Source organism: Siphateles boraxobius, unplaced genomic scaffold (assembly GCF_051911475.1).
Source record: "Siphateles boraxobius isolate OS27281-9 unplaced genomic scaffold, OSU_SipBor_1 49, whole genome shotgun sequence".
In the NCBI taxonomy this organism is placed as follows: Eukaryota; Metazoa; Chordata; class Actinopteri; order Cypriniformes; family Leuciscidae; genus Siphateles; species Siphateles boraxobius.
The window spans coordinates 3,729,203-3,741,307 of record NW_027509130.1 but is presented as its reverse complement, the minus strand read 5'-3'; the positions used below and the strand labels follow the sequence as shown (position 1 = coordinate 3,741,307).

The 12,105-nt window shown below is 35.7% G+C and overlaps 1 protein-coding gene across 1 annotated transcript; it reads right to left on the bottom strand.

Moving 5' to 3' along the window:
• Nucleotides 1–251: 251 nt before the first annotated feature.
• On the bottom strand, nucleotides 252–11,719 carry LOC143710895 (uncharacterized). Its single transcript, XM_077202118.1, has 8 exons — nucleotides 11,610–11,719; nucleotides 10,376–10,436; nucleotides 9,048–9,196; nucleotides 6,318–6,544; nucleotides 5,169–5,323; nucleotides 2,963–3,094; nucleotides 2,315–2,480; nucleotides 252–1,205 (listed from the first exon to the last, which is right to left on the bottom strand). The coding sequence occupies exons 4-8, from the start codon at nucleotides 6,505–6,507 to the stop codon at nucleotides 1,006–1,008; spliced, it is 843 nt and encodes a 280-aa protein (XP_077058233.1). The 5' UTR covers nucleotides 6,508–6,544; nucleotides 9,048–9,196; nucleotides 10,376–10,436; nucleotides 11,610–11,719; the 3' UTR covers nucleotides 252–1,005.
• Nucleotides 11,720–12,105: the final 386 nt, after the last annotated feature.

Genomic DNA, 12,105 nt, shown 5'->3' with positions numbered 1-12,105 from the left:
GCCTTAGCATGGGTGTGTAAACTTCTGCATAGCACTGTATATATCTGTAATCTGTTCCGTATACAGATACGGAACAATAAAAACTTGAATGAAAAAAAAAATCAAATATGTTCCCAAATTGGAATTGTTAAGTACATAATTTAGAGACCGATGGACTCTATGCACATACATATTTCCTCTAACATATGCAAACTTTTAAAATACTATCTCATGGAAAACTGTGGTTGAAGCAAACTCTGTCAACTGTCAACAACAACTAATTTGATCATAATATAGTTTATTTTACAGAGTATTTGTATCTGATATAATAAACATAACGTGTTAGAAATGAGTCCCAGAAACTTTAAATACCTTGAGTGTAAAGGTGTATCAAGGAACAAGTTTGTGTGTGTGTGTGTGTGTGTGTGTGTGTGTGTGTGTGTGTGTGTGTGTGTGTGTGTGCGTGCGTGCGTGCGTGTGTGTGTGTGTGTGTGTGTTGTTGTGTTTATGTGGCCTGCAAGCCGTACATTATGGGAACAAAATGTCCCAACAAAGTATCCAAAATCCTTGTCGGGAGACTTTTAGTCCCCATGTGAAAAACAGCTAATAAACATTATTAAGTGATTTCTTTTGAAAAACTGCAGAAAGTTGTGTGTGATGGGTAGGTTTAGGGGTAGAGTTAGTGTAAGAGGACAGAATATGCAGTTTGTACAATATAAAAATAATTCTATAAAGTCCCCATAAAACACGAAAACGACATTTCATTTGAAATCGGTGACTTGAATTTAACACTTTCCTCATGATCATGACGTCATAACCACAAACACAGCACATGACACATGAAGAGCCCGTTATTACAGGTCTTAAAGCTATACAGTATGTGATGTCAGCTTGAAGTATTCGGACACATTTCACATTGCAACAACGGGTGCAGTTACACAAAAACAAATGTTTTGTAAGCTACAACAACAACATTAGATAGATTTAGATTTCTCTGATAGATTTAGCAGAGAAAAACATGACCCCCTACAGCAGGTGTGTGTGTGCGCAGTGGTTCTCTGAGTGAGTCTGTAGGTGGCGCTGTAGGTCCATTCTCCTCTGGAAGCTGAGAGAGCAGTGCGGGCAGCTGAACGGCTGGAAACTGCTGTGCTTTCTGCTGTGTGTGATCAGATTCGAGCTCTGACTGAACGCTTTACCGCACACCACACACACATGAGGCTTCTCACCTGAGAGATCACAAACACACATTAGCTCTGCCTTACTGTCTACTTTCTACGCATGCAGCTAATTGCTAATTACATCCGTGACATAACCAGACGCGATGCGATGCGATAAAATCCAGCCAGTGACAAGATCATGCCTACAACAGACGCAACAAAATATTTGAAAACTTTCTCACAGCCAATCAGAAGTGAGTGTGGGCGGGGCCTCTTTGCAAGCATTTACTACACACGCAATGAAATAGATAAGTAAATAATAAAATATATTATTATTACATCATTTTAACATTATTACTGAGTGTCTGAAACAATCTCTGTGGTAGAATACACTTGATTGTTAACATTGTTCTTCTCACAGTTTGAACGTTTTTGTTTCCTTTAATTTATGTTCGATATCTGAGGTGAGTATTATCCATAGGCTACATCATCAAATCTGAACTATTTTAATGTGAGCTGCATTTTGGGATATTGTCTTGGCTACTAATTAATGAGACTGATTGAGAGAAACACCGGGTTTCGCACCGTTTTGAGAGACTGGGGGTGGAAAAAGGATTAAATAGAGCACAAAAGACGATGGATGAGGGCTCCGTTTTTTTGGGAGGGGGGTTTCACGATGAAGATAGTAGGGATGGGCAAATGAAGCCTCATACAGCACTGAGGATTTCCCCTGATTGTTCCGGGAAAAGATTAGAAGCATCAAGCGTGTCGAAACCCGCGCCATCTTGTGGCCGCTCAAATTTACAGCAGGCATAAACCCGAGGCCTCAGCGCCGTTGTTTTAACTATTAAGCACAGATAACAGCCTGACAACGCTAAATGTTCAGTTTTCTGGTAATATAATTCAAATATTAAAGAGTGGCAAAAAATAAATTTAACAATTATATTAATACTAATTATAAAAATACCAACAGAGTTTCAGTGCGACGTTGCAGCGTTTCTAAAATAAAACAGTGGCGCGTATGGAAAAAAAAACGATTAAAGATGTCCTTTATCACGTCGCTGCGACGCGTCTGGTTGGGACATGGTGTGAACAATACTCAGTTAAAAAGAAAATATGATTAGCTTAGAGTAAAAACATTAGAAGTCAATGGAAAGCTCATTATGTGTGTATTTTACCAGTGTGTATGAAGGTGTGTTTCTTCATGTCAGATTTCTGGTGGAATCTCTTCCCGCAGAAAGGACACGGGAAAGGGCGTGTGTCCGAGTGAATGAGCAGGTGTGTGGACAGAGTCGACGACCTCTTGAACACCTTCCCACAAATCTTACAGGCAAAACTCCTCTCCTGAAACACACACACAAACACACAGCTTACATTCTGCTCTTTATATTGATTTATGTAGTATATTTTCTGTATGAATGATATCTGGATGACCTGCAAAGTACTCAGTATTATTCGATCAGACTTTCAAGATTTCCGACGTTTTACACAAAATCTGATTAGAAATAAATAACTAACCTATTATTTTTTATTTCAGAGATGATAACCAGACGCCACTCGCTGAATTAAACATGTGTTGCATACTACTTCATGCCTAAAAAAAAAAAGTAGTATATATTTTCATTTTAGATTTAGTTAAAATTTGTGTAATTTTGTTGTTTTTGGCATTTTTATTAGTTTTTATAGCCTATACTAACCTATATTAGTTATTAGCCTATACACACACATTTAGTTATTTAAGTACATAAAGTTACACAAAATGAATGACAAATGTTTCCTGGGTAACTAGCTGAAGTAAAATAAGTTTCTTTAGTACTTATTCTCACCCTGAGGATTCCTGGATGTCTGTACCCATAGTGCTGTTGGGCGTGGCTCGTGGAGCCGGCCAATGGGTGAGCAGCCCTGTTGACATGTGACTTGCACAAGTGAGATGTCAAACCTACAGCAGAGGAAAGGACCTACAGAAGACATAGTAGGCTAATATTAATATATATTACACAATATCACCAGTGATGGAAATGGCATTGATCAAAAACACACACCAGAACAATGTGACAATCTCATGTGATCATATGCAAATCCCATTTGAGGTTTAAAACGTGTATTTGCACATGAAATGTTTAAGAATCACACAAAAACCACATGTGATGTAAATGTGTGAAAATCATGTCAGGTGATCACATAAGGACTATCTTAAGGGAAAATCAGTTTAATCAATTATACATAATCTTTATATTTTAATCTATTGTTCTGTATGTTTTGCTTAATAAAATATAATTTAGTGTTCTAGAAATACTTCATTAATCTGTTAAATCCCCTTTTTCATTAGTGAGCCAATCGATCTGCTGAATAAATAAATGTTTCTATCTAAGGGGCCGAATACACGACAACTAAAAACAGAAAACCTTTTATGCGTTTTGGCTGTTCATTTACAGCTGTGTTTTGTACAGCTGTGTTTTGTGGGCCTGAAATTGCACAAAAAAAAAAAAAAAAAAAAAAAAAACGGATTTCAAAGAGCAGGTTTTTGGGTACATTTACATGACGACGAGGCACTAAAAACAGAAACGTTTTTCCTTTGCGTTGCTGAAAGGTTTTGCGTACAGATGACAACGTTGTCAAAGCTAATATTCATGTCAGGCCAGTAGATGGCGATGGCACATTGTAAATTAACACTATGCACCTGCATTTTTATTTAAAAAAAATGTGTCTGAATTGATTTTAAAGAATTACAACAGTCAAGGGGGCACATTGAGTAAACAAAACAACAAAAAAGACATATAAAGAAACAGCACCAAATTAAACGTTAAATAATGTGAAATTGTTTACAAATTGAAACACACTTTGCAGCTTTCTTATTTTTTAAACACAACATTGTGTTTAGGTATTGTTGAATTTTTAATCTTAAAGTTAAAACAAAGGCTTATTTCCTCCAAATTTACATTCATGAATACAAAATTTAGCCAAAAGAATTAGCAGATTACTACACACCTACATAGTCTGAACACCTACACATCACGTCACCTTTTTCACGAATTTACATTTCTTTAGTTTACACAGAGATGATAACGATGTCGTTTTTAAAAACGTACACTTTGAAACCCGTTTTCAAAAGTTTGCGATTTCAGGCCCCCAAAACGACATTGTTGTGTTACTGAACGACCAAAACACATAAAAAGTTTTCCGTTTTAGCTAAAAATGGTGTCGTGTAAACAATATCATTGTCGTCTTCCTGTAAAATAGAAAAACTTGAATTTGTGAAAGTGATGACATCATGCGCATGCGCATGACATGGTTAATCTATAGGTGCCTAGTGTTTCTTTTCAGCGGGACATCGCCATCTACTGGCCTGGCATAATACAGCGTTTTTACTCGTTTTCACAGATCCGTGTGAACGGGGATCGTTTTGACAACGTTGTCGCCTGTACGGAAAATTTTTCAAACGAGCAAAGGAAAAAAAAATAGTTTTAGGGGCTGTTTACATGACACTGTTTTCAACTAAACACATAAACTATTTATGCGTTTTGGCTGTTAATTTACACGACAACGGCGTTTTGGGTGCTTAAAAATGCTAAGTTTTGAAAACGGGTTTCAAAGTGCAAGTTTTTGAAAACGGTCTCCGTGCAAACAACAAAAACGCGAATCTCTGAAGACGATGACGTTATGCACATGCGTATTACGTGTTCAGTCTATAGTGTTTTATCGCCATCTAATGGCCTGGCAGCAGAATGCAGTGTTTTTAGTCGTATTCGCTGATCCGTGTGAATGTGGATCGTTTTGACAATGGTGACGCCTGTACGCGGAAAACGCAAAGGAAAAACTTCTCCGTTTTAAGCATATCGATGTCGTGTAAATGTACCCTTAGCACATCATTGGCATGTAAAAGTTCCCTGAATAGATTTGTTCTCTGCTGATGAGCTGATGATTTCCATCAGGTGTGTTAAAATAAAGGACACACACACACACACACACACACACACACACACACACACACACACACACACACACGTGCAGGACCAGGCCCGAGTTCCTCACCTTCGCACAGAGCGGACACTCGCACAGTGGCGTCTGGACGTTGGTCATCTGATGGTGACTGAGTAAAGCTTGAATCAGACGCTCAAGATCGCTCTGTCTCTCCACAGCAGCAGGAGACAACGACAGGTCAGACGAATAAACACCAGGCTGCTCCACTGGCATCACACACACACAAAAGAATACAAGATGTTGTGTTTTCTTCTTAGTATGCAATTATGATGAATTAAAATAAAACAATGTTACTAGCTAGGTGATGGGTGCTTTCGAAACACTGCTTCATGAAGCTTCTCAACATTTAGATATCTGCTTTCAATCGGGGTTTCAGAGCTTGTTTCAAACTCGCCAAGTCACATGATTTCAGCAAATTTGATTTCACCTAGTTTGCAAAATCCCTGCCTTATAACAGGCAAAACACTACAAAATAATAAAAGAACATAATTTTTCACAGGACCATCATATTTAATTATTTGTAGATGACATTTAATAGATTACACTTTCATGAAAATGTGCAATTGGTTTGTAAGAGGTGAGATTATACATGTTTTCGTTGCATTTACACTGTTTTGACCAGCAGGTGGCGCCAGCCTGTGGTGTTCAGAGCGCTCGGAAACAGTAGTTCAATTAATCCAGAGTTTCGAAAATCTTTGTTTCTCCCGTCACAACTGTTTCCCGAACTTTTGAGGAGTATTAGACAAGGATTTAATCATTTCTGCAGTGCATTCATTGAATCACTCACTCAGTTCTCTTCCCTATTAATTCACTCCGCAAAGCATTATGGGAATTGTACTCTTAAAGATGAACAGCATAATATCAGGTCGTCACGGTGAGACATGGTGTAATTTACTCACAATAGAAAAGAATAGTTAGTGGTGAGGTATTTAGTTAGGCTAATGAAAAAAAGATCATAATGACTCATTCAAGTTGTCATGATTGTATCAATTCATGGAAGTCATTCATGGGATGTTTGTTCATGATAGGTTCTCATGAGCTGCGAGTGATCATGTTCTCAAAGGTTGTAATTCAGACCCTATTTTCATTATGAGTGTCTTTAGATGTGATGAGAAACTCCCACAATGTAAGTGTTTCATATCGTGGAGGATCTGCCCCAGTGTTGCAGTCACTGCTGGTGTCGATCTGGTGTTTGTGTACCTGCTGGTGTGTGTTCGGCTTCAGCTCCATCAGTGCTGTTATCGGTCCGGCACACCGGCGGCCGCCTGATGTCGGAGGTGGAAGCGGGCAGCAGCTCCAGAGCCTGTGATTGGTCAGGAGGCTGAGAGTGGGCGGAGCGTGTGGAGTGATGCCCCGCCCTCTTGCTTCTCACTAAAAAGGAGCGAGGCATTTCTTCAGTGGGAATGAATCCGAGGTCAGATTATAATCTGAAATGAAAGCACAACAAATCCTAAATGTTTTATTATTATGAATACATTATCAATAAGTTAATTAGTTCAATATACTATAAGATGATTATACTGAATAGAATAGTAAGTGTATAAACAAATGTCCACCTCAAATTGTTTTTGTTTTTCTAAAGATTTATGAAAGTAATTCTGGGAAATGGAGTCATGTTTTATCATGTTCCACAAAATTGAAATTACAATAAATCAAACTTAATTATTTGTACTGTGATTAGAGCTTTTAACATTCATTGCTGCATGGGGGAAATATTTCCTGTTAATGCAATCTGTACAAGTAGATCAAACTAATATCATTTATAGAATATGTAATGCAATCATATCTGTCCGTAAAGCTTCATTGTTAAACACTTCACTTACAATGTCTATATGAATTTTTTAGAATTTGTTTTGAATTGCAATTCTGCTTCCTTTAATTCAAATTCGAATTGCAATTCTAGATCCTGACATCTTGACATCAATTCAAATTCAATTCAAATTCAAGAATTGAATTGGAATTCAGGAGTCATTCTCAATTCAATTCTGAATTGTGCACAAGCCTGATATATATATAATAGCCTATAATACAATAAAATATAAAATAGACTTATGCATTTGTTCATAATATTATATAAGAATTAGCATCAGTTTTTTTATTGTTATATTGTCAAAAAAGTAAATGAAGGTAAATACTTTAAAATGATCATTGGAAAAATAATATTAAACATATTTTAATATACATTTATTCAAAATATAATGTATTAATTAATAGCAGTACTGTTATTTTGATTAATTCTCCACATCAGAAGATAAATGAACCAATAAATGAAGGTAAATACTATAACAATATAGTATAATATAATACATATAAAAATGTTAAAATAAATGATCATTATCTAGAAAGTACCATAATAAACAAAATAAATGTATTCAAAATTGTAATTAATAATTATTGTTATTTTGCTTAATAATCCCCATTATAAAATATCAAATATGAATGCATAAATTATAATATATAAAGGGGACAAAAATATTAAAATATTTATAGATAAATATGAATCCTAATGAACATAATCTAAAATACTTGTAGTATCAGTATTGTTATTTTGCTTAATTCTCTAAATCATAGATAAATGATCCAATAAATGAAAGTAAATACTATTACATTTGATATAATAAATAATATATAAGTATCAATACATAAAGTATGAGTGTGTAGAAACTGTCAGAATATAATCTATACCTAAATTCCTAATATAATAAATAGTATCAGCATATAATTTTGATAAATTCTCCAAATCATAATAAACATGAATCAATAATTCCTGAATTATTGTGAGAATATGAACATGTGATCCCGATGAGCCTTGTATGTGAAGCATGTTTCGCTGTAACAGGTTTAATCTAGTGAAACAGATTGAGTGTTCAGTGCAGTGTGTGTGTGTGTGTGTGTGTGTGGTTGACTGTGTTGCAGCTGCTGAAGAGTGAATTCAGTTAAAGACCACAGAATCTGAGGTTTAGAGACGAGAAACACCTGCGCCGGCTCACTCACCTGCAGCTCAACATCATTCTTACTGAAACTCCTCCAAAGAGTCGATTTAACTTTCATCTTATTAATAACTAAAACTCAAATACACATGCATTAATTGAATCGGACCCACTGAGGAAAATTATGTTCAAAAGACGTCTTTTCAACGTCTTTGTCACAAGCGTACGTTGAAAAGACGTCCACTGAGGAGCCAGAAGGAACGTTTTTATGACGTCTTTTTTTTTTACGTGTTCCGATATGGACGTTCATGGACCCTCTTCATACAAGGTTAAAAACTAGTTCAAATGTGGCCATTGTGGACATATTTTCAACATCATTTATGGTCTCATTTAGACAATTTATACTGTTTCTAGACCCAATAAACACTCTCAGGATGCTTTAAATTAAAACTCAAGTTTATTTCAATGTAATATCCTTTGCAACTGCAAAAGCAACTCACAGACAGTCTATGTTTGTCTGAAAATCATGAAAATAAAAGAAACCAAAAAAAAATATGATTATACTAAACCAATAAGCACATATTAAAAGTTGTTTTTGATGCACTAATGCATGCGACACCTTCGGCATTAATCGCAAACAACGAGAACGGCAAGACTATATAAAATATAATAAAAATATATACTGTCTTTATGTCGTTTTACATTAATTTGGAGATTAACTGTGAAATTATTGCATTATAAAATAGATTAAAAGCGTGTTTTTATTACGATTAATCACGATTAATCCCGTGTGATTAATCTAGTTAATTATTTTAATCAATTGACAGCACTAATTAAAAGTTGTTTTTGATGCACTAATGCATGCGACACCTTTGGCATTATTTGCAAACAACAAGAAAAAACTATTTAAAATCAAAAGAATTTAGATGTGCAACCATGTTAAATTTCTTTTGGTCTTTCTGTGAGTTATTATCTGTGTATGTGTCGGCGTCAGACTCACCGGCGGGTGTCCGGGCGATGAAGACAAGCGTCTGCTATATTGAGTTGTGATTCAGTAGTGAAGCTTCTCCAAACTCACAGGAAGTGTGAATGTTTTCTGATGTGTCCTCACGAGACTTCAAATCAGGACGCCTGGTAAATCTGCTCGGTCTTCATCGCGGCCATCCAGGATAAAAGAGCAGATGCATGTCAAACTCATACGCCATCATAACTGAGTAAGTCCCATGATGTAGCTGGAGATGTTCTCTGTTATATTTCAAAGTATCAGACGTTTCTATCCCTCAGGAGAAATAAAACCGACTCAAACAAGCCGCTAAGAGTCTGTAAAATAAATGTGGAGAGCAGCTTAGATCATTTTATATTGACTTTTGGTTATAAACTTAAATCTTGTCTGATGCAAAAAGTGATGTTCTTTCTTAGTTTTGTTGTCTTGTTTTCTTGAATCAAGATACACTCTTAAAAATAAAGGTTCCAAAAGGTGGTTTTCACAGCGATGCCATAGAAAGAACCTTTCAGTGAACAGTTCTTAAAAGAACCATTTTTTTTCTTATTATGAAGAACATTTAAATAAAAAATCTAAAGAACTTTTTTCCCACTATAAAGAACCTTTTGTGGAATGAAAAGATTCCATGTACTGTAAAGATTCTTAATGGAACCTTCAATGCCAATAAAGAACCTTTATTTTCCAGAGTGTACATTTACATGAGATGCAACAGGACAAATTATACGAAAATACTGTAACAATCGAATGCTTAAAATGTGAAGAAATAAACACCAAATCGGATCAGAAATAAATAAAACGTGTTATCCCTTTGAATTAAGTTTCTTTTTCTGACCCCACTAGCAGATATTTGACCTGGTTTTAATCATAAACTCACATCATGTTGATCAATTTCTCAGAAAACAAGACTTCTTATCTTGTCATTTTACACCTCAAGTGGAACCTTGAGGTGTAAACGCCTTGAGCCTTGAGGCATCTTGATTATATGATGTTAAAACATGCCAAAAAATACTAATAAAAGCACTTCTTGCCTGTGAATATAAGTGCAAAACTGATCTGAGACACGTTTATTATACAGCTCTTTACTCTTACTACAGTCTAAAACATGCTGGGTTGTTTCAATCCAAATTTGGGTCAAATATGAAAAAACCCATCCGTTGGGTTAATTTTTTAAATCACATTTTTAACCACACGTTTGGGTTTGTCCATATTTGACCCAAAATTGGGTTAAAACAACCCAGCATTGTTTAGAGTGTAGAGACTATTGGGTAATTTTTAGGAAAAAATAAACATCTGATACTAAAACACCATTGAGATGAAAGACTAACCTCTGATCAGAACAGTGTTCTTCTGGGAGATCATTGACTTCATACGAGCTTCAACTCCTCTCTGTACTTATACGACCAATCAGAAGATTAAAAAAAACACTGAATATTAAGCAGCTGTGAGACGCTGGGTTAAAGAAACGTTCATGAGACCACAGAGACGAGAAACACTGCGCCCACAATGATCCACTGTGTGATTTGGTTTGTGATTTCAGTGTGTACACAATGCTGAGGGACATTACCCAGCATGCAGAGGGACAAAGCCATTGTAGTTTTACTTTTTTTGTAGATTTTTGAAGAACATCTTCAGCAGAACAAGGGAAGACAAACTACCAAACAGGAAGAAAATTGAACACTGTAAAAAATAAATAAAAATGTTGCTGCCTTAAACATCCAGGTTGATTGAACTTAAAAATTGAATTCATTTCAACTTAAGTTGTATTAAACTGACTTGAAAATTACTTAACATATTTTGATTTAAAGCAATGTAAAAACATGTGTCATAACTTATTGATCATTTTGTTAGACTATAAAAAGTATGTTTTTTTTAACCCATGTTTTGGTCAAGTATGGACAAACCCAACAGTTGGGTTAAACATTTTACTTTATTAAATTAACCCAATAAACCAACGGTTGGGTTTGTTCATATTTGACCCAAACATGATTTGAAACAACCCAGTGTTTTAATAATAATAACAATAATAATAGGCTGAAAAATGTTTTCATGCACTGTATAATCTTATTTATGCATTTTCTCTTTTTCTGTTTTGTTCTTGTTTTTACATTTTTATATATTCTTGATCAATAGAACTGCATGTTGTGAATATTTTTATGTAACACTTTACAATAAGGTTCATGACATAATGTATTAACTAACATAAACTAACAATGAGCAATACATTTGTTACAGCATTAGTTAATCTCTGTTCATGTTATTTAATTAAAATACAGCTGTTCATTGTTCATGTTAGTTCACAGTGCATTAAATAATGTTGGTTTTAATGATGTATTAGTAAATGTTTGGAATTAGCCTAATATGAACTAAGATTAATGAATGCTGTTTAAGTATTGTTCATTCTTAGTTCATGTTAACTAAGGTAGTTAACTAATTTTAATTAACCTTATTGACAAAAGTTGCCTAAACTCGTACCGTTAAAAATTGCGTTTAAAACTAACTTCATAAAGGCCTAATATAATGCAAAGAGCGAGAGGGGAACATTATAACATGTTCCTTCACCTCACTTTACATTCGTTTTCACTTGAAGACACTTTCCTACCAAAGCCACTTTCAAGAAAGCGCACAAAGCGCGTTCTGTCGAGTTCCTAGAAAGATGCAAAGAAGACAAGGTTGAAAAATGAAGAGATCAATGCGCACAAAGAAGCCCACCAGTCCCTCCATCTCCCCCTGGAGCTCCTGCTCGTCTTTACCCACCACAAGCCCACCGCTTCACCTGCTGCGTCTGCAGACGTGCCGCGCTCACCGCAGAGCGACGCTCCTGACGCGCCCGCCGAGGGAACGAGTCGCGATAAGCATCACGAGTCTCTTAGGGTTTGTGGCTCGGGGGATTTGAACACTGGAAATTCATCTAGTTCAGCTTCATCTGTGTGAGATTCACCAGCTGTGCGGGTCAGGAAAGAAAAACACACATCGCTTAACAAGTCATTTATGATCTCAAATGATTTTGAAACACCTGGGTAAAATACACATTAAAATGACCTACATAAACTTGCAT